The sequence below is a fragment of the Syzygium oleosum genome, unplaced genomic scaffold (genome assembly GCF_021117445.2).
Source record: "Syzygium oleosum isolate NSW1041296 unplaced genomic scaffold, Sole_v2.1 Sole_v2.30, whole genome shotgun sequence".
Taxonomy (NCBI): Eukaryota; Viridiplantae; Streptophyta; class Magnoliopsida; order Myrtales; family Myrtaceae; genus Syzygium; species Syzygium oleosum.
This window is the reverse complement of record NW_026607514.1, coordinates 699,958-723,783: the sequence shown is the minus strand read 5'-3', so window position 1 is coordinate 723,783 and position 23,826 is coordinate 699,958. Positions and strand designations below refer to the sequence as shown.

General features: G+C 40.1%; 2 protein-coding genes across 2 annotated transcripts; both read right to left on the bottom strand.

Annotated features, from left to right (window-relative positions):
• Positions 1–3,613: 3,613 nt before the first annotated feature.
• On the bottom strand, positions 3,614–6,183 carry LOC115694430 (dynamin-related protein 4C-like). Its single transcript, XM_030621559.2, has 2 exons — positions 5,275–6,183; positions 3,614–5,168 (listed from the first exon to the last, which is right to left on the bottom strand). Exons 1-2 carry the CDS (start codon positions 5,923–5,925, stop codon positions 3,834–3,836), a joined length of 1,986 nt encoding a protein of 661 aa, XP_030477419.2. The 5' UTR covers positions 5,926–6,183; the 3' UTR covers positions 3,614–3,833.
• Positions 6,184–12,666: 6,483 nt separating this feature from the next.
• Positions 12,667–15,115, bottom strand: LOC115694428 (dynamin-related protein 4C-like). Its single transcript, XM_030621556.2, has 2 exons — positions 14,302–15,115; positions 12,667–14,197 (listed from the first exon to the last, which is right to left on the bottom strand). Exons 1-2 carry the CDS (start codon positions 14,950–14,952, stop codon positions 12,845–12,847), a joined length of 2,004 nt encoding a protein of 667 aa, XP_030477416.2. The 5' UTR covers positions 14,953–15,115; the 3' UTR covers positions 12,667–12,844.
• Positions 15,116–23,826: the final 8,711 nt, after the last annotated feature.

Sequence of the window (23,826 nt, the reverse complement as noted above, 5' to 3'; positions counted from 1 at the left end):
GACCCTGGCTTGGTGGTGGCAAGTGGTCATCCCACCACCATTGCCACCACCGAGTGCAAGGGCTCTTGCCCCTCACCCAAATTTGGACAAGGACTAAATTGTTTCTAATCAAATAGGATCAACTAGGTTGACGGGAATAGAGGATATGCTCGGCTGACCAATAAATAGCTTTTCATATAGAAAAATGAGTACAAGTAAGTGTACTAAGAAAAAAAAATTGTAACGACCTCGTCCCGCGAGGGATGGGGGTGCAACTCCGCCTCGAGGTTGGCGAAAGGAATAGGAATGAACTGAATCCCACATCGCTTGGTGAATGTGAAGTGATGTGCTATATAAGGTGTAGAACCAGTCTTAACTACCAACGAGGTCTTTTCTGGGAACAAAACCGTGAGGGCTACAACCTAAGGCGGACAATATCGTTAGCAGGTGGGGCTAGAGGTCGGCCCTTACAATGGTATCAGAACTAAGCCTAGCTAGAAGTGTGTGGTTCGGGGACGAATCAAGCGGAAGCTGGTAGGCCTGTAACGACCCGGTCCTATGACGGATGGAAGTGCGGCTCCACCTCGAAAATGGCGAAGGAGCTAGGAATGAACCGAATCCCACATTGCCTGGGGAAGGTGAAGTGATGTGCTATATAAGGTGTAGCACTAGTCTTAACTACCAATGGTTGCCCAGAGGAACAAACTGTGAGGGCTGTGGCCCAAAGCAAACAATATCGTTGGCAAGTGGTTGGCCCTTACAAAAATTGAATAATCAAATTATACGAACGTAGAGGGCCAACTATTTTAAAGCTTATGAAATACTGTTATAAGTCTCGTGAACAAGTTAAGTCTAAATATTTTTGGAGAGAAAATTGTCCAAAAAATCCTACAAATATTGTACGGCGGCCAATTAGTCATAAACCTTTTAACTGTGCCAATTTTGTTATAAACCTTTTAAGATTTTGTCGAGTTAGTCCTAAACCTTTTAACGAATTGTCATTATAGCTTTTCCGACTAATTTTGACAAGAAATCGCTAACGTAGTAGTCCAATCGGTGCCAATTGTTCTATGTGATGTGATCGATACTGACGTGGATAATTTTTTGAAATTTTTTTGGAATTTTTAATTAATTAAATAATTTTCTTTCTTTTTTTTTTCTTCGATGTGCTGGCGACTTCTACCGGTCCTTGGACGAGGACAGGTGGGGGCCGAGGGCCACGAAGCCCTCGCAGGGCACCACAAGGGCGTCGCAGCCTTCGCCCAGACCCTTGCCGGCCACAAAGAGGCGCCGCGACGCCCTCGTTGTGCCCCCGCCGCGAGGGCCCGGCGAGGCCCCGTGACGAGATTAATGCCGGTGATGGGCAGGATCGGATCGATCAGGAGGAGAGATGATTTGGCCATTGGAGGAGGAAAGACCGAAGGCCCATCACGTGGGTCAAAACGTTTCCTACTGCGGGGATCGAATCAGCGTCGCTCCGCTAACATTCTTGCATATCCGGACATGTGGGCTTTTTGAGGTTTTATTTTTTGCCTTGGTTTGTTGGAAGAAAGAATGGCATTCCATTTTAAAAAGAATTTTAAAGCGCGTACCCAACTTCGTGAGCTTTTCCCTTCACATTTTTAAAAATTAAAGATAATTATTGAATTCTTAAAAATCATCAATAAAAAAAATTATATTCAAAAGCACATCTCAATATCTGAACATTTCCATTAAAATATTGTAAGCATTTCGTGAAAGAATCAATGCCACGAACAACGCTAATTAGCGAAATTATCATCCGGTTCCTCGGCTTATCGAATGCTAGGTGCCTAAATTTTTGTCCGCCGTTGCCTACGAATCTAGTTCACCAAAAGATTTTCCATGTACAAGGTGGCTCCACCAACTAATCGGATCGTTATTTTTTCTTTTCTGTATGGAGAAAACTCCTTCCAACCAGCTCTTTAGTCAATCCTCCAATTGGTTCGTTACAAACATATTTAAATGTAGCGATTACTCCCGTCTGTACTTTACTAAAAATAAATGCGAGAAATGTCTATGTCTGGAACTCGCTAATCAATGGATTGCGCGCTCCAACTAAAAATAGAGCAAAACAAAACATGTTCCTAAATGTCTTTATGCTTTAAAATATGGTTAATGGTTGTCCTCATAATTTTTTACCTTTTGTCTCCAATATTTCGCTTTTCACCCAACTTGCTATGTAAATTATAATGTATGCTACTAATGAGCATTTAATAACATTATTCACATAAATGAGAGTAAGTGATAAGAGAAGAAAGAAATTACTGGCACCCCACTTGCTGGTGCTATTGCTTGCCAACAAGGGTCAGCCGGCTCTACTGAGGGTCAATTGACCCTAGCTCGGCGGTGGCATGTGGTTGTGCCGCCACCACCAAACGCAAGGACTCTTGCCCCTCACCCAGATCTAAATGAGGGCAAACAAGCCCTCATATGCTCACTCACGACGAGGGCCAGTCACCTTCACGACGCTAGCACGGTGGCGGCACTATCCCCGTTCTCAATTTGACTATACAAATCAATGGCCCGTTAATAAAATGTGCGTTACCTAAGTTGGATTGTCATGGGAGCTGAAACGCTCACATTGTTTCTGATCAAATAGGACAAGGACTGAACTGACAAAAAAAATTAATGTCAAAATTGAACATTGGCTAAGGTGCTGTGTGGACATGTTTATTTTTGTTTTAATTTATAAACAATACAATCATTTAACTTGTTTTAGTTTATTTAAATGTTTCTTAATTGAAAGTGACGTTTGGTTGCGCTTGATAATAAATGTTTATTTAACATAATTTTCATTAAAATAATATTTATCATGTCTAACTGCTAATTATACTTTTTTTATTTTTTCATTTCATGATACTTTTCACTCATACACTAGATATTTAAACTATTTATCAACTAATTAAAATAAACAAAAGAGACATATTTCAATATTGATACTTACATATAAAAAAATGTGAGGAATATATAATACACTATTCATCTTGTACATGCTTGAAGGACATGATAAAAAGGAGCACATGGCAACGAAAACTTTGATTGAGAGGCCCTTGGGGAAGGCCCACTTTTCTATTGTAGTGATGGTTAATCAGCGAAGTTCTGAGTGAAATGGAAGAGTAAGGTTTAAATGAAGTAAGACAATTGTTGTGAATTTTAGCCCCACGCATATTTGAACCAAGATAAATTCATATGCATAGACTTATCACTTACAAGACGAGCTTTAAATAACAAATAAAGGAACTTCGAGACAATTTATTCTTCTAATTGATGTTGAAGATAGCTTTAAGAAATCTCGATCGATACAAGTGAAGAAGAACGAAACTGCATATTCTTACATAGATGAGATTTGCAGTCTTTTGGCATCAAAATTTGCCCTCGGTTAATCTAAAAGTATGTTTTTGGCCTCTAAAATTATATAGAGACAAAAAAAAATCTAAAATTGTATAAAGATAGAATCACTTTTCCAATTATAAAAGACCAAAGTTTTGTGCTTTCGAGATAAGAAAATATGATGGCTTTTGCTTTCTTTTGAAATAACCAATTTTATTCGTAGCCATCCAAGCAGTGTTTTGACGTGAAAAACTATTTATTTTTGCTTCAAGAAATTATTATATACTGTTTATATATAAACTTAACCAAACGGCCTCTAAGATTTCAAAAACCAATTTTAACTAGTACATCATCAAGAACTAATCATAGGAAGCTATTTGAAGTCCAGTAGAGTCCCACACAGAACCACCTAACCAAACAAGAACACGCTGATGAATGTCTTTTCATCACATAATCCCTCGCAAGCCAAAAAGAAAAAAGAAAAAACTGAACAACACCACTAATTAGTGATTGTAGTCACCATCGGTAGAAATCCGGTCCATGAACTTGGCCAACACCTCCGCAGACTCCCTCAACAGCTTTATGCTCCTGTTCAGCTTCTCGCGCTTCTCCGCCACCTCCGGCGTTTCCTCCATCATCCTCTTGATGCCGGGCCCGCTCAGCTCGCGCCTAATCTCCTTCTCCATCTCGTTGTTCACCAAGTTCTGAACGCTGAACCGCAGATGCAGTGCCACCGAGTCGACAAACCTGCTCAGCACAATCTTCCAGTACTGGGTCATCCTCACCTTCAGATAGAACGCCTGCTGAATCAGCTGCTGGTTGCGATTATGCAGATGGGCCACGTCGACGTCCCCGATCCCCTGGAGTTTCATGGTGCTAGAGATTTTATAGTGTGTCACGAACCTGTCCTGCAGGGTCATCAACTTGTTCCGCTCCAACAGGTACTCAGGGTTGCAAGTGTAGTCAGTGAGCTTCTCCATTTCAACAATCTTCATCATCCTGTTCATTGTCTTCCCCTTCATCTTGTTGATCAGATTGGACGCTGCTCTTCTCGTCGAAGACTGCAGCTGAGGATAATTCTCCGAGTGTCGCATCAACGCCCGAATCACAACTCCCTCAATGCAGTCCCATACGCGATCCACAAGACTCGGCAGCTTGCTCGATATCTCCTTCACCTTGCGCTGCAAAAGGGTGAGAAAGGCGGTGTGAGGGAGGACGTCCGTGAGGCCGATCCCTTTGACCTCTTCCAAGACCTCCATTTCCTCCAACAAGAAGTTACTCCTCAGGTTGTTCTCGGTGCTGTTTTTAAGCTCACCGTAGTATTGGTTCAGCATCTCCACCAGCCTGGCAGTGCAATGCATGTCCTTCTCGTCCTGGTACTCGTCTAACTCGCCTCTCAGCAAGACTTTCCTCAGCGACTCCTTCGCCGACCCCATGATCTCCATGAAGGCCATCAAAGCATCCTCGACTGAGGCCAGATTCTTGGGCATCCTCTTAAGCTCGGCGTCGTTTGCGTCCAGCTTGTCATCGATCTTCATGACGATCTCGGGCAAATACTTGGCCATGATGGTGGCTTGAATCTGCGTCAGCTTTTGTGCCAAGACAGGCACACCAACGATGGACTTGTCAATCTTGCACAGCAGAGGGTGCGTGTCGAACAGCTTCGCCTCTTCCAGCCTCGCTTCTTCATAGGTCTCGTCACCAATCCTGTTCCTCACACACACATAACCGAGCCCTATATTGACATCATCGGCCGCCACCTTCTCGAGCAAGCCCTCCGGAGCTTTATCAGCCTTTGTGATGACGGCCAGAGTTCTCTTGCCGGTCATGTCCACCATCTGCAACACAAAAACGAATAATCGTATAGACTCATTTCCTAGAGTAAAATAAATCATTCTAGGATTCAATTGATGTAAGAGCCAAGCGTGTCTAGAGTGTACTTACTTGCGACATCCTTATGGACTCGCAAGTGGAAAAGTCAACGGTCGCGGACAAGACATTGAGGATGATGCTCTCCTCAGGCCTTATGTAATCCATGATCATCTCCGAGATCTGCTCGTAGATGTTCTCGGGCTGACCGTGCACGGGCACCCTCGTGATTCCAGGCAAGTCGACCATGGTCAAGTTCGGGACGCCGTGTTTCTTGATGACCAGAGTCAGCGGTGCGTTTGAGACACCCTTCCCATGACCCGCGATCTCGTCAGTGGCATCATTAATGGCCTTGGAGATGTTGTCCTCGTCGGTGGGGACGATTTTTCCGTTGAACTCGAGGTAGAGCTCGGGGCGATCGGCTTGAAGGTTGTCTTGGAGTTGTATGATGAGTGGGACGCGCGTGCAAATGCCCTGGCCCCGCGGCAGGTTGATGCCGGCGAGGGACTCGAGGACACTTGACTTGCCGGAGGACTGGTCGCCGACGACGACGATGGTGGGGAGCTGTATGCCCTCCTTCATGACCATGAGGTTTCGCAGCCTGTTGATTGCATTGAGGAGCGGGCGGATCCGGTCGTTGTGGGAGGCGGCAAGTGGCGGCACATGGGCAACCGACAAGGGTTCGGGTTCGGGTTCACTGCGGACAAGAGCCCGGTTGCCACCCATTGTTTGCAGCCTCTCGAAATTTCCTTTTGCTTTGGATGAGTTTGATCGGTGAAATAGAAGATGTGAAGTGATGATTTCGTTCTATAGAGTAGTGAAGTTATGGGTTCATTATACAGAGACTAGACTTCTATTGTGCGCTGGACAATGAGATGACTTCATAGAGGGGGTTGGCGTTGTGGATGGACAAAAGTTAGGACCTTAAAGTGGAAGCGATGTATCAATGGACAAAATTTTGTCGTACAAAAGTCATATCATTGTGTAAACATCATTGTGTAAACTTAGACCTTAAAGGCAGGAACTTTAACTACAGTTGCCAAATAATCTCCTAATGCTCCAGTTTTTAAACTCTAGGGAACATAAGCCTTAAGAAACTGAAACAGTGACATTTGGGTCTAGAGTTCTTAGCTAGAATTTGTGTTTTGTGGCATGGCCATTCCCTCTTCATTGTTTGCATCAAGAGCCTCTCTCTTTTTTGGCTCAAGGTTGTGCTTCTTGCTTCTTTATAGAGGTGATTACAATTGGGGCGTGGTGATTAGTCCTATCTATGGTAGCCGAGCATAGGGCTCTAGTGGCGGCAGCGGCTGAGTCTAGTGGTGGCAATGGCCGTGGCAGCGCCAAGCTTGGCAGCGGTGTCGTGGAGTTGATCGTGGTGGTGGGGGTGGTGTTCAATTCTAGCATCAACGATATGGGTGGCCACCGGGTTATACGCAAAGCATGATTGGCCAAGTCCCAACATTTTTAAAAAAAATCTAATTTCCCTTTTATAAGAAAAAGTTCAAATTGTGATTTTGAAATATTAAAGATAACACAAAAATCAATGAAAAGAAGAAACCTCAAATAACGGAGGAGGTATAGAAAATCTACGTGAAAAAAATATGAAGTCAAGAAAGAATATGTGAAGAAATGATTTCTCGTGAAATGGTTTGGAGTTGTTAATTGAGTTGTTTGAACAGATTAAAAATAATTGAAAGGAAAGAACATTTACCTGGACATTTTTACCCCTCGATGATGGAGTTGTGTGTGAGCGGCTCATAGGTTGGAGAAAAGGTGCAATTATTGTCCTCCCACTTGCACACCACCTTTCTTTCTATTCTAATTCTAATTCTCTTCCCTATCTTTTTCCAAATTCTTGCAAACGTAGGCCTAAGGGTCCGCTCAATGTGACAAATGGTCGATAAGAAATAAACGGGTCAATTGGGATAGGATTGAGCACCCCAAAAAAAAAATTAGTGTCGGATTATTTTCATCCCGATCTATACCTAAACTGACTTACTCATTTGACGGATCTAAACTTTCTATGATGTATTTACCTGCAAAATTCGTGCATGCATGGATGGAAAACAGAAAACGAATTGACTACTGTTCATTAGGATGTGTTTTTTTTTTTTTGTCTTTGTGATAAAAATTATCTAATGTAATACAATATTAGCATCGGTCTCTCACCGATTGCCCATCCTCGACGTCGGCAAAATGATTTCATCTAGAATATTATGCAGTATATTACTCTAAAGTTCAATTTCCTCAATCTTTTCGTTTCATTTGATTTATTTTTTGTCAGGTACAATTAGTTACCTATTATAAGAAAAATAAAAAAAAATCACATTAGTAAAAAATAATGATTTGAAAATATTTTTCTGTAAATAATTGCTTATATAATTTACAATAATGAATAAATGAAAAATATTTGTATTGTTCGCGAAAATATCTAGATATAAATTATTATCAATATAAAGATATTTTTTATCGATTACTTATTTTGAACGATACAACTAATAATTTTAAGTAAAATATATTTATTTTATTTATTTTTCGGAAAATAAATGGAACAATATAAAGTGATAATTTTGGACAGTTGCGACCGTACAATTTTTGTTTCTTCGCCGTCGGGAGATCGTACAATGGGACTTCTCAAAAGCCGGGAGTTTCAACTTTTTTGCTTTGTCTTTTCGTTTCTTCTTTGGCTCTCATTAATGCGCTTTTCCTCGGACACTTTGGGTGCGCATGAATACCATTGCCGGCCGGCGGCGAGGCGAGGTCGCCTCGCCGCCGGGCGAGCGGCCTCGCCCGGAGGCGGCGAGGCTCGGCTCGCCCGATCCGGCGCGAGGCCGAGCTCGCGCCGCGACCCACGCGAGCCGACCTCGCCGTGGGCGCCGGCGAGGCTCGGCCTCGCCGGATCCGGCGAGGCCGAGCCTCGTCGTCTCCGGGCGAGGCCGACCCGTCGTCGCGACGACGGCGAGGCTCGGCCTCGCTCGGGTCTGGCGAGGCCGCTCGCCAGCGGCGAGGTCCGACCCTCGCCTTCGGCAGGGGCGACCTCGCCTCCGCCGGCGGCCGGCGAGGCCGTGACGCCTCACGCCCGGCCATGGGGCGTCGCCGGTGACTTCGAGCCGGGAGCGGCGGCCGTGGCTCGGCCAGAAGAACAACACACAAAATAAGAAATGAAAAAAGAAAAAAAAATTGATTCTCAAAATTGTGCTTGAGAAACAAGAAGCAACTTTTTTAACTTCTTGTTTCTCTTCCAAAAGCTGTTTCTAAGACAAATTTTTGCAAAAATGTGCCGAGAAACAAAAAGTTTACCAAACGCATTTACGTTCCCAAACTATTTCTGGGAACAAAAGAACGAAATTTTCACTTATTTGGCGTTACCAAACGGCCCTTTTTCTTCTTCTTTTTTTGACCTTTTTCTTTATATGATGCTCTGGCACTTTCGGCTCTTGAAACAAAATTGGATAAAAACATTTTTGTTGAAGAGGTATTAACTCGATATAGAATAGGGTTTTTGAATAAGTAAGGACACAAGAAATAATTATAACCAATGAGGATTTGGATCGGTTCTATAATTGTTAGATTTCGAAGAACATCGCCTAAATGGGGATAAGTCACTCGAGATCAAAGTCACAATGCACTGTAATTGAATCCATGTCTCCGTATAGACTAAGCATAAGTCGTCGATTTGTTATGTGGTTGCCCACCTGCGTTAGAATTATCATGGTTTTTCAGTCTCCCGATTGGTGGGTTATAAACATATGCAAATAGAGGCATTAGTCTTATGTATGCTTTATTAGAGACAAATGTAAAAGATGTCTATATCTGTAACTCACTAATCTAAGGGATTGCTATCCTACTGAGGACAGAGCAAGATACAGCTTGTTCCGCAATGCCTTTGTACTTTAAAATATAGTGGTCCTCATAATTTATCATTTGTCTCTGGTATTTCTCTTTTAACCCAACTTTTTTGGTATATCATCAATTATGACACTAATGATCATTCATTAACATTGTTAGCATAAAATGAAGGTATGTGACAAGAGAAGAAAGAGATTGTTGCCACCCTCGTCACCCCACTTGCACAACGAGGGCCAGCAATCATTATCAAGGTCTCGATGAGAGTGGTCAAGCCTTACCGGTGGCCAAGCGAGAGCCACAGGCCCTCATAGCGAGCAAAGCCCTCATGCCGCAAGGGTTACTCGGCTCTCATAAGGGCCAATTGACCCTGCCAAGTGCAAGGGCTCTCCCCCTCGCTCAAATTTGGACGAAGGACTAAATTGTTTGTAATCAAATAGGATCAACTAGGTCGGTGGGAATATATGATATGCTCAGCTAATTAACAGATAGCTTTTCATATAGAAAAATGAGTACAAATAAGTGTACTAAGATTTTTTTTTTGAAATAATCAAAGGACACGAACGTAGAAGGCCAGCTATTTGAAAGCTTATGAAATACTGTATAAGTCTCAAGAACCGATTAAGTCTAGATATTTTTGGACCGACTTAGAGCAATATACACGCAGTTGATAATATTTTGAACAAGTGACCTTTAGTTTCTAAACTGGAAATCTCCTAACCTCCGGCTCTCTTGAGCAATTTCATCACTACAATTAGTAAATTTCCATATTAGGATTGTATTACTCCACATTTTCTTACATAATAACTTTTTCATTTTATCGGTAACTTCTCGTTTAAGATATGTGATTTTGACTTGTAAAATTTTCAATGTGACTAGATGTTAGCACCATCCCCACATAGATGGTGACATTCATAATATGATAAGTCGAACATATGAGAGTGACTAGTAGTTTTCTTTCACGTGTTTAGTGTCTTTTGACATGGAGTAGCAAGAATTCATTATTCTTATTAAGTCATCTATGTTAAAATGATTCTCACATTGGAAAATAACTGCTAAAGAATCGATATTTGTACATGTGCACATTCATTTTTATAACATTTGTCATAATCTTTTGGGAAAATAACATAAATAGTCCTAAACTTTGGTCCAATGTGCAATGTAATCCTCAAACTTTAACCCAATACATAATGTGATCCCTGAATTTTTAATTTGTTCAATGTCGTCTCTGAACTTTTGGTACATGTTCAATTTAGTCTCTAAATTATATGAAAATGTTCAATGTTATCTTTCCATTCATTCAAGTCCAGGGACTACATTAAATATTTTCATATTGTTCAAAAACTACATTGAACATGTACAAAAAATCTAGGGACCACATTGAACAAGTTAAAAGTTTATGGACTATATTGAACATTAGGTTAAAGTTCATGGACTAAATTAAACAAATTAAAAGTCATGGACCACATAGCACATTGTGCCAAAGTTTATGGACTGTTTGTGTCATTATCCCTAATCTTTTTGCAAGTGTAAAGGTTGGACGGATTGTCATATGAGTTCAAAGGATTGAATTTTTTCTAATCAAATAGGACAAGGACTGATTGGACAAAAAAGTTTAGTCCAAATTGAACATTGATTAAGGTGCCGTTTGCATATGTTAATTTTTATTTTCATTAACATTAAAATCAGTTAACTTGCTTTTAGTTTATCTAAATGGTTATTGATTAAAAGAAACGTTTGGTTACCCCCAGTAATAAATGTTTATTTATAATCGTTTTTATTAAATAATGCTCATCATGTTTAACTCTTAGTTATATTTTTCGTGATACATTTATCAATATTTACATATTTAACGGACATTATAAAAGGGAGAAGTTAAAGCAACTTCTACAATTATTGCAAATTTTAGTGCGACGTATATTGAAACCAAGATGAATTCATTTACCGAACTTTAAATTAAAAAATAAATAAAGAACTTCGAGGCAACTTTTTCTTCTGAGCGATTTTGAAGACAGCTTTAAGTTATCTCAATCAATTTTGTTATGAAGAAGAAGGAAAATGCACATTCTTATATAAAAGTAAGGGAAAATTTCAAATGGCCGCCATTGATGACCTGACCATGACCATGACGAGGATGATGCTCACAATCTTGCTCTCTGAAGAAGATGAACAGTAAAAAAAAGGAAAAGAAAAGAAACAAAAAAAAAAAAGAAATGTTTTGGACAAAAATACCCTTGCTCGTGCCACCGGAATAAGCACATGCTCGCTGACCGGCGAGTCAGACTCCTGTTTGAGATCAAATGATCACTTTAGACCCCTATTTGAAACTCAATAATCACTTCAGACCCTTATTTGAGACAACGTTCACTTTGAATCCTCTTTTGAGAAAACTCATTCACTTTGGGGCCTTATTTGAAATTTTCCCTAAAAGTAATTAGTGAACTTTTGACGTCACAATTTTTCGCTAGTTGATTAGAATTACAGAAAGATGGAATCAGTTTTCGATTATAATAAGCACAAATATTCTGCTTTCACAATAATAGATTATGTTTGCTTTTATTTTTATTTTTATTTTGTTTGAAATAAGTGGTACTTTCACGTGAAAAACTGGTTACTTTTGCTTAAACAAACAAATAAAAACTGTTTATATAATTACAATGGAATGGCCTCCAAGATCTCAGAAACCAATTGTGACATTGCCCTGAAACTAATAGGGTTAATACCACAAAAAACTCCAAACTGATATACCTATGACAATTTTATCCCAAATTAATTTTTTTATCATAAAAACTCCATATTGGTACATTATGACAAATTTACCCTCCGTTAAATTGAATTATTACCACAAAAAATCACAAATTGATATACCTATGACAAACGGAGGATAAAACCCCAAATTGATTCACCCGTCAACTATCATGTATCATCCAATTAAAAAATTCGACGTTAAAATTTAATGGAAACCAACAGGTAAAATTTTCACAGATGTATTAGTTTGAAGTTTTTTGTGGTCAAAAAATTAGTTTGGGGTAAAATTGTCACATGTGTACCGTTTAGAGTTTTTTGTGGTATTAACCCAAACTAACATGGACAAAGTTTCCCACTTACAGCAACAACCCACAAAGAAGTAGGCATCGAATTCTCCATGCCTCCATCTCAGAAATGTCTATTAACATAATATTTTGGAGGGATAATGACACAAATGGTTTCTGAACTTTAACTCATTGTGTAATGTGGTCCATGAACTTTAAATTTATTTAATATGATCCATGAACTTTAGCCTAATGTATTATAATTTGTTCAATGTGATTTCTAGACTTTTGATACGTGTTCAATTTAATCCAGAGACTAAATTGAACATGAACCAAAAATTCAGGGATCGTATTAAACAAATTAAAAATTTAGACATGATACTGCACATTAAGTTAAAGTTTAAAGATCACATTATGTATCGAGTCAGAGTTCAGAATTATTTGTGTCAATTACTCTTTGTGGACAGCACCATGTGAAATGATTGTGGGTTGGATTCGCGCATCACTCGGGTTTCTTCTGATTGACCCTTGCTAACTTGTGTGGGCAACGTTAATTGAACCATAGCAAGCCCATCAACACCCATTTGCAGACACAAAACAACCTTTAAAACTAACATTGAGAAGGCTGATTACTAGAACAACAATAGCAACACACTCATACCCTTCCTAGGAAAAACGCCCTATCCTAGGAAGCTAGTTAAAGGGTAGTGGAAACAGAGCACACTCACAATAAGAAAGTAGGAAACCCAGTAGAACAACAACTCCTATCAATCATCGTAGTCCCCGTCAGTAGCGATCCAGTCCATGATCTTGGCCACCTCTGCCGCAGAATCCCTCAGCAGCTTGATGCTCCTGTTCAGCTTATCGCGCTTCGCCGCAACCGACGGAGCTTCCTCCAGCATCCTCTCGATGCCGCAGCTGCCATTGGGCCCGATCAGTTCGCCCACAATCTCCGTCTCCATCTCGTTGTTCACCAAGTTCTGCACGCTGAACAGCAGATGCAGTGCCATCGAGTCGACGAACCTCTGCAGCACAATCTTCCAGTAGGCGGTAATCCTCATCTTCAGATCGAACGCCTCCTGAATCTGCTGCTTGCGATGCCTCAGGTCGACCACGTCGACCTCACCGATCCCCTGGAGGACAATGTTGCTAGGATTTGACACGTGGTCGATCGCGTCCATGAATGTGTTCTGCTGGGACATCAACTTGTTACACTCCAACATGTACTCAGGGTTGCAGGTGTAGTCTGCGAGCTTCTCGATTTCAACACTTTCCATCATCCTATCCATCGCCTTCTCCTTCATCTTGTTGATCAGATTGGATGCTGCTCTTCTCGTCGACGACTGAAGCTGAGGATAATTCTCTGAGTGTCGCATCAACACCCGAATCACAACTCCCTCAATGTAGTCCCAAACACGAGCCACAAAACTCGGTGGTTTGCTTGATATCCCCTTCATCTTCCGCTGCAAAAGGGTGAGAAAGGCGGTACGAGGGAGGAAGTTAGGGAGCCCGATCCTTTTGGCCTCTTCCAAGACCCCCAGTTCCTCCAAAAGGAAGTTGGTCCTCGGGTCATTCTCGGCACAGTTGCGGAGCTCTTCGGAGTATTCGTTCAGCATCTCCACTAGCCTGGCCGTGCAGTGCATGTTCTTCTCTTCTGGGTACTCATCGAACTCGCCTCTCAGCAAGACTTTCCTCAGAGACTCCTTCGCCGACCCCAGGATCTGCATGAAGGCCGTCATGGCCTCTGCGACCGAGGACAGATTCTTGGGCATCCTCTTAAGCTCGGCGACATTCGCGCTTAGCTTGTCGTTGATCTTCTTGACGATCTCCGGCAAACACTTGGCCATTATGGTGGCTTGAATCTGCGTCAGCTTTTGTGCCAAGACAGGCACACTAACGATGGACTTGTCAATCTTGCACAGCAGAGGATGCGCGTCAAACAGCTTCGCCTCTTCCAGCCTCGCTTCTTCGTAGGACTCGTCACCAATCCTGTTCCTCACACACACATAACCAAGCCCTATATTGACATCATCGGCCGTCACCTTCTCGAGCAAGCCCTCGGGGGATTTATCAGCCTTTGTGACGACGGCCAGAGTCCTCCCGCCGGTCTTGTCCACCATCTGCGACATAAAAACGAATAATCGTATACTCATTTCCTAGAGTTAATTTAGTCATTTGAGTATTCAGTTGATATGGGAGCCAAGCGTGTCTAGAGTATACGTACCTGCGACATCCTTATGGACTCGCAAGTGGAGAAGTCGACAGTCGCGGACAAGACATTGAGGATGATGCTCTCCTCCGGCCTTATGTACTCCATGATCATCTCCGAGATCTGCTCGTAGATGTTCTCGGGCTGGCCGTGCACGGGCACTCTAGTGATTCCAGGCAAGTCCACCATGGTCAAGTCCGGGACGCCGTCTTTCTTCACGACCAGAGTCAGCGGGGCGTTCGATATGCCCTTCCCATGGCCCGCAATCTCGCCGGTGGCATCATTAATGGCCTCGGAGATGTTTTCCTCGTCCGTGTGGACGACTGTGTTGTTGAACTCAAGGTAGAGCTCGGGGCGATCAGCGTGAGGGTTGTCTTGGAGTCGCATGATGAGAGGGACGCGCGTGCAAATGCCCTGCCCCCGCGGCAGGTTGATGCCGGCGAGGGACTCGAGGACGCTGGACTTGCCGGAGGACTGGTCGCCGACGACGACGATGGTGGGGAGCTGGATGCCCTCCTTCATGACCTGGAGGTTTCGGAGCTTGTCGATTACATCGAGCAAGGGGCGGATCCGTTCACTGTAGGAGGCAGCGATTGGCGGCGCATGGGCTGCCAACAGGGGTTCGGGTTCGGGTTCTCTGCGGACAAGAGCCCGGTCGTCACCCATTGTTTGCAGCTTCTCGAAATTTTTCTTGCTTTGGATGAGTTTGATCGGTGAAATAGAGGATGGGAAGTGATGATGATTTGGTTCTATAGAGTAGTGAAGTTATGGGTTCATTATATAGTGATTAGACATCTATCGCACGATGGACGATGAGATAACTTCATGGAGGGGGTTGTGCTGTGGATGGGACAAGAGTGAGGAACTTAATGTGGAAGACAAAATTTTATTGTCCAAAAGTCATATCATGCTGTAAAACTTAGACCCTAAAGGTTGGAACTTTAGGTACAGTTTGCCAAATAACCTCGTAATGCTCCAGCTTTCGGACCCTAGAGAACTTAAACCTTAAGGAACTGAAACAGTTACTTTTGGGTCTGGAGTCCTTAGCAAGAATTGGTGTTTTGAGGCATGGCCATTCCCTCGTCATTGTTTGCATCAAGAGCCTCCATTTTTTCGAAATTTTTTTTGCTCAAGATCGTGCTTCTTGCTTCTTCAATGGAGGTGATCAGAATTTTTGTTTTTGGTCGGTCGTATTGGGGCGTGGCAAGTAGTAGTATTCATGGTGGCCAAGTATAGGGTTCTAGTGGCAATGGCGGCTACGTCTAGTGGTTGTCGTGGCCATGACAACGCCGGGTTTGGTAGCGGTGACACGGAGTTTGATGGTGGTGGTGGGGTGGTGTCCAATTTCAGCATGGTGGTATGCGTAGCCACCGGGCTATATGCAAAGCATGGTTTGGGCCAAGCTCGATATTTGTCTATAATAAAATTATATTTTTATAAGAAAAATTTCAAAATTCTTATTATCAAATATTAAAAAATGTATACAAAAATTAATGAAGCAAAGGAACCTCAAATAACGGAGGCGGTAGAAAAAATCTACGCGAAAGAAATAATGAGGTCAAGAAAGAATTAGGATGTGCCTTTTTTTTTTCCTTTCCGTATCCGTGATCCAAATTACCTAATGTATCACGGTATTAGCATCGGCCTCTCGCCGGCCGCCCGTCCTCGTCGGCGGCGGCGGCGGCAAAAACATATTTCATTCCAATGCTCTGAAGATTGTGTTCAATTCCCTCAACCTCTTCCTTCCACTCGAAGGGCACCGAAAATAGTCGATTTATTTTTTTTTGCCCGGTTAAAATCGGTTACCAATTACTAGGAAAATAAGAAAAAAGAGATCACGTCAAATTGATTATTATCATGTGCAGCCTTTTGACGGGGTTCCTCTGCACTGCTCTGCTACTGGGGACTGGGGGAGACGTACACTGTTTTCTTCGTCGTGGGGGAAGATCGTACGATTGGGCTTTTCAAAAAGCAAGGGAGTTTCCACTCTTTTTCGCCGGCAAAAGCGGGTATTCTTCTTCTTTGGCTTCGGCTTTCGTCGATGACCCTTTTTATCGGACGCTTTTTATTCGTTTTTTACACTCCTTTTTTATTTTGACGCTTTGGCACTTTCGGCTCTTGAAAAATATATATAAATTTCAAATCAGCACACTTATAATTAGTATACCTCAAATTAATTTTTTGACAATCAAAAATCCCAAACTAATATATTTGTGGTAAATTTAACTTCCGTTAATTTATATTAAATTGGATTAATATAACAAAAAATCACAAGCTATTACCTCTGTGACAAACGGAGGATAAAACACCCAAAACCGATATATCAGTCAACCGCCACGTGCATTTAACAAAATAATTTGACAGTAAAATTTAACGAAAATTAACGGAGAGTAAATTTGTCACAGGTATACCAGTTTATGATTTTTTGTTGTATTAATTCAAATTTTTTTAAGAAAAACAACACAAATGGTTCCTGAAATTTAGCTCGATATGCAATTTGATCCCTAGACTTTTAATTCGTTTAATGTGGTCCATGAACTTTAGCCTCATGTGCAATATCGTTTCTGAAATTTTAATCTATTTAATGTGGTCCTTAAAATTTTGATACATATTCAATTTAGTTTTCGAACTATATAAAAATGGTCAATGTTATTACCGGACCAAATCAAATTTCTCTTCTCATTCCCACTGCAAATTTAGTTCGTGGGACTTTCTTTATCTCTAACTTTAGCGTTAGGTATGAATTCTAGGTACGGAATGGCATTGGATTACTCCCACGCACATCATGCCACCATACATGATACCCATGGGGTATTAAATAAGTACAAGCGAAATCAGGTAGAATTGATGGATATGGATAATATTAATTTTTTTCATATAGTTCAAGGACTAGATTGAAACACATTGAACAAATTAAAAATTTAAGGTCGACATTGCACATTGGACTAAAGTTCAAGAACCATATTGAATAAATTAAAAGTTCATAGATCACACTACACATTAGGCCAAAATTCATGGACTATTTGTATCAGTATCCCAAATTATTAAAACGAAAGACTTCTAACCCAATATTGTAGAGTTTTTTAAAAATTTAAGAAAACAAGAAATAATTAGAAGCAATGAGGATTTGGGTTGGTTTCATACTTGTTAGATATAAAGAACATGGCCTGTATGTGGAAATTAGTCATTTGCGATCAAGGTCGCAATGCATTGTAATTGAATCCATATCTCTGTACGGTACCAAGCATAAGTCGTCTATTCCTATTTTGATCGCCAACTTGTTTCGGAATTATCGTGATTTGTGATAACTGGGAAAATTTTGAAAAACTCCTAGGTTGTTTGATGTCGTAACATGTCATAATTGCATTCATTTTGTCGAATGTTACTGAAAATTTTCGTCACAACTTTTTAATGAACATGTCGTAACACATTCTATTTTGTAGTACCACAGTTAATTTTTGTCTCTTGGAGATCAATCGTTTGATGTGTAAGTATTGGTCGACCTGGGCCTACTTTTTTCCACCCAGTTGATTTGAACTGCTTATGGTTTATGAGAGTTTTGAAAATAATCTCGTGGTTTTTGCGGTCGTAATGGAGTCATTGTCTCATCGGTCATCGATTTGCATCATTGATACGTGTTTTGCATATTAAGATAGGATTTCATATCTTTACTTGCATCATGCTAATTGGCATATTAGAAAAATTAGACTTTTCATAAATAAGTGTTTTTCATGCACATCTAGGCCATTTATAATTGCATTTAAATCGCATTTAGGTGATTATTGCACCATAAGAATAATTAAATTAGTATTATTTCATATAGTTTAAAATCTATTTTATTACTTAAATTGGGCAATTCTTGTTAATTAGCCTAGTTCAGTGTACATTTATTTTATGCATGCTCATGGGGGTCTTGTCCCGGACCTTAAGAATAAGGCATAAATTAATTTTGCCCGCTACAGATGGGGTCCTTTATTTTCCTACCTTTATTTACTTTATTTGCTTTTTCTTGTTTGATTTGTTTTCTTACTTGATCGAGCATTCTTGCATAATAACCTAAATTTTCAAGTTTTAAGAAAAAAAAAAAAAGATTGTGTGAAACGTTTACATTAAAGAGAAAAATGTACCAATAATATGCGTCAAACATATTTAGCATAATCAAGTCCCCGGATTCACGAGTTTCTGGTTCATAGAAGTAAGAAAGGCTCCCGCACCTTACTTGGGTTCATATTCAGCCCAAAATAGATTATTTTTCGATTCCTTAAGTAAAAAAAAAAAAACAGAGAGAGGATATAACTAATTTACAAATCAAGTCGCAATTTGTAAGGCTTTGGAGAGCCTGTGTTAAGAGCAAGCACCACCTCGCAAGAGGGACCGTTCGTGCTTGCTTGACAATCCGTCAAACTCTCTCAGGGATTCACCTCGAAAGGGTCGCAACACATCTCCTAGTGTCACACCACAATTTATTTATATCCTAAAACACTATATTTGCTCTCAAAGATCGGGCAATACTTTTTCCACTCAAATGATCTAAATTTATCATGGTTCATGAGAATTGGACAAATTTGAAAGTAATCTCGTGAATATTTAGGCCGTAAAGCTTTGTAATTGCAATCCTTATATCATAAGTCAATGAAATATTTGGCAATGACTTTCCAATAAATTAGTCGTGACAAGTCATAATACATCTGAAAATTGCCATACAACAGTTTATTTCAGTTCTGACACAATAAATTTGATCTAAAGAGTTTGATCAACCAATGTCCGGTCGATTCCTATTTTGGTACTCCACTTGCTTTTAAGTTATCATGATTCATGACTATCAGGGAAATTTGAAATACTCTCATAGTATTTGTGGTCATCACACGTCGTCATCGTGTTCATTTTGTTGTAGATCAATGGATATTCTTCTGATAGCTTTTCAACGAACAAGTCATATAGGTCATAACTCATCTCATTTTGTCGTACCATAGTTTATATATGTCTGCAAACAGTGAATTTGATCTCAGAGATCGATTGATTAATGTCCAACCATTGGCTGACCATTTTTTGGACCCACTTGTTTGAAATTATCATGGATCATGAGAGTTGGGAAAATTTGAAAATACTCTCAAGGTCTTTGAGGTCGTGACAGGTCGAACTTCTGGTCACTCTGTTGTGAACCCCTGAAAACTTACATTATGGATATTTTAATGAAGTATTATGTTCATCTTTCTACGGTCACTCGTGAGCTCGTAGAGTTGTGTGCTTTAGTGATATCTTCATGCAGGTGGATCGGAATGACTAATGCACCAAGAGATTTTTAGCCTATTTGGGGTGACTAATCAGTTATTTATCACAATTTGAAAATGAAAATGCACAATCCCCATTCACCCTTTCAGTAACACAATGGCCAGCAATCTGCGATGGTTATTACTGGTCCTGCACCGATTTCCACACTTCCAGAACAACCCACATTCTTGACTCGTTTAACCTCCATTTCCCCAGACATTCCCACATCAACACCAATACAAATTCTTCTAGTAAATCAGTTATTGGCAACCTTTTATCAGTACAATGTCTGTCTATTCTTCAAGGATTCGGTCTAGCTGTGCGTTTCTTCATTCGGCACCCATTTGCTCTCTCGGTGCTGCTTGACGGGCCGACCCCTCTCTATATCGAGCTGGGATTTTACTTTTGTGGAGGTTATCTACTCTCTTGGCACTGTTTGTTGGGTTGGTTCGACTCAGGGGTTGCTCTTAGTGTATCTTCATTGGTACTCTCCTTGTCTGGCGCTGAGATTCTGCCCTTTTGAAGGTCACCTGGTGCCCTGCAATACCGAAAATAGGGATGGAAGGGGAGTATGAAAATGAGCTTCGTCTAGCGGCCCTGTGCAAAAGCTTAGATGATATGGAGTTGTTATAAGCCACCAGGGATATTATGAGAATCTTGAGCTAGATTTATCAAGAGCTGGGCACTTTCCTGACTTAGTGGCTCGTGAAAGGCCCAACATGGTTTTCTTAATGGAGACAAAGAATAAGGAGAACTTCATGGCTCGTGTTATATGACGTCTCAAGTTTCCGAATTCAATGCCGGTGCAACCGGAAGGCATATTTGGGGGTTTAGCAATCATGTGGGAGGAGGTCTCTTTGGAGGTGGTTTCAAGTTCAAAAGAGTAGACCTTTGCAACAAAGACCCGGGCAGTGGACGAGTTACGATGATCACTTTCTTGCCTTTGCCCCTATGAATTTCCAGGAGAGGCTTCTCTTGTGGCAGCAATTACGCACAATACATGCTAGCAACCAACTCCCTTTAACAAAATACTTTATAACTAGGAGAAAGTTGGTGAAGAGAGGCAGACCACTACAGGATAGTAGCCTTCCGAGAACTTTTAAATGATTGTTCGCTAATGGATGTTGAGAGTTAGGGATGTGCGTTTACATGGGCAAATAATAGAGAAGGAGATGTCCTGGTAAAACAGTGACTGGACAGGGTCTCGTGTAACATCGAATGAAGGGTTTTGCTCCTGATGCAGAAATTATGGCTTTACCAGCCATCGATGCAGACCATAGTCCCATTTTACTTTCCTTGTATTCGGTGCGTGAGAGAAGAAAAACGGAATTCAAATTCGAAGCTTTCTAGCCGGATGATAAAAAATGTAATGAGATTATTAAGAGAACCTGGCTAGATCCACAATCGTTGCAAAGGAGTTTCATAAGTAAAGTTCAGAAGATTTCCAGCGAATTGGATGCATGGAGTAAGAGGAAGTTCTCAAATGCTTCTCGTCAGATTGGGATTTTAAAAAAGAAACTTATCGAACTAACAAATAGAACATCAGGAGCATTTCGCAAGGAGGTTTCTCAAGAAATTGTGGATCAAATTGAAAAACTCTGGAGACAGGAAGAAATTTACTAAGGCTTAATATCCATTATTAACTAGCTAAAATGGGGTGATAGGAATACAAAGTACTTTAATGCAACTACAGTTCAGAGGCAACAGAGCAACTAAATTACAATGCTGACATGGTACCTTTATGGCATGGTCGGGACGACCAACGCTGGCGTGAATAATTATTTATTATTTTTTTATGTATTTATTTATTTTTTCTTTTTCCTTTTTTCCTTTTCTTCTCTTTTCCTTTTTTTCTTTTCTTTTTTACTATGGTCGGCGAGGTTCACTGGGCCCTCGCTAGACCTTGCCCAGATCTGGGTGAGGCCCACGACCCTTGTTGGCCATAGTAAAAAAAAATGTAAAGAAGGAAAAGAGAAGAAAAGCAAATGTAGGAAAAAGAAAATAAAAATAAATAAACAAATAACAAAATTATGAAAAATTTATCCACGTCAGCGTCGATTAGGCCACGTAGGATGCTCGGCGTTTGGGCCACACAGGACACTCGATGTCCACGTCAGTAATTTCCGATCACAATTGGCCGGATGAACTTAATTAACAAAAACATGAAAAAGTTTATGATTCAATTGGCACAATTAAAAGGTTTATGACTGAATTAGCAAAAGTGCAATAGGTTTAGTACTTTTTTGATAATTTTCCTCACCTTCTTCACATAGATGGCGACATCCATAAAATAGTGAGTTGAACATACGAGAGCAACTAGTAGTTTCTTTCACGTGTTTAGTGTCTTTTCATTTTGAGTAGTAAGAATTTATTATTCTTATTAAGTTATCCACGTGAAAATATTTTCTCAGATTGGAAAATAACTACTAAAGAATCGATAGTTGTACATGAGCACATTCTTTTTATAAACTATCAATACATATGTACGTACGTATGCAATTTGCATTTTTTTATAACATGTCATAATCTTTGTAGCAAATGCAAGGGTTGGATTGTCACGGGATTTAAAAGAATCAAATTGTTTCCAATCAAATAGGAAAAGGACTGATTTGACAATAAAATTTAAGTCCCAATTGAACATTTACTAAGGTGCCTTTTGGATATGTTCATTTTTATTTTCATTCACATTAAAACCGGTTAACTTGTTTTTAGTTTATCTAAATGATCCTTAATTAAAAATAATGTTTGGTTACCCTTAGTAATAAGTGTTTATTTATCATCATTTTTATTAAATAATGTTTGTCATGTCTAACTATTGGTTATCTATTTTTTACTATATTACTCCGTGATACATTTATCGTTTCTAAATATTTAATGAACATTATAAAAGGGAGAAAGTTAAAGCTATGGAAGCAACAAATCAAAAGGCAAAAAATCAGAATGGTTGCAGTGCAGAATCTTCTACAAATCAGCATGAAGATAATATATCAAGTAGAGTATCCACGAGTTGATCATTTGGAGATGTTTTCTGATTTGTCTTTTATTCAGTTTCCTTGTAAATCAAGTTGCATATTTTATTTTTAACTTCTACCATAATTATAGGTGATGATATCTCTATTTATACTGTACAATATATCAATGAAAAACAACTCTTCATTGACTCAATTCTTTATTTTCTTTAAAAGCAACTACTACAATTGTTATGAATTTTAGTGCAAGGCACATTGAAACCAAAATGAATTCATTTACCTTGGTGATAAACTTATCACTGGCAACACGGACTTTAAATTTAAAAAAAAAAAAAGCCTTCAAGGCAACCTTTTAATTCGAGTGATTCTGAAGATAGCTTTAAGGAATCTTAATCAATTTCGTTAAGAAGAAGAATAAAAATGCACGTTCTTATACAAAAGTTTTTAGCAGTCTTCTGCCGTCAAAATTTTCCCTTAATTAATCTAGAATTATAGATAGAATCACTATTCGATTATAACAAATTGATTGTTGGTTGGAATGGCAGACACACGACAACCATTAAAACTAACATTTGTAAGCTGATTATTAGAACAACGAGATTAATACACTCGTACCCTTCCTAGGAAAAACACCTAATCCTAGGAAGCTAAGCAAATGTCCAGTAGCATAACCACACAGAAATAAGAACACACTATGACCACAAAACTACTTAATAATTGTAGTCACCATCGGTAGCAATCCGGTCCACGATCTTGGCCACCACCTCCGCAGACTCCCTCAACAGCTTGATGCTCCTGCTCAGCTTCTCGTGCTTCGCTGCCACCGACGGCGCTTCCTCCAGCATCCTCTCGATGCCGCCGCTGCCGCCGCCATTGGGTCCGATCAGCTCGCCCATGATCTCCATCTCCATCTCAGTTGACTTGCTTTTAGTTTATCTAAATGGTTCTTGATTAAACGCAACGTTTGGTTGGCCACGGTAATAAATGTTTATTTATCATCATTTTATTAAATAATGTCCGTCATGTTTAACTCTTAATTATATTTTTTTTCGTTTTGTTACTATGTGATACACTTATCATTATTTACATATTTAATGGACATTATAAAAAGGAGAACTTAAAGCAACTACTACAAGTGTTGTAGATTTTAGTGCAACGCATATTAACCAAGATGAATTCATTTACCGAACTTAAAAAAAAAAACTTCGAGGCAACTTTTCTTCTTAGTGATTTTGAAGACGGCTTTAAGAAATCTCAATTAATTTCGTTATGAAGAAGAACGAAAATGCACGTTCTTATA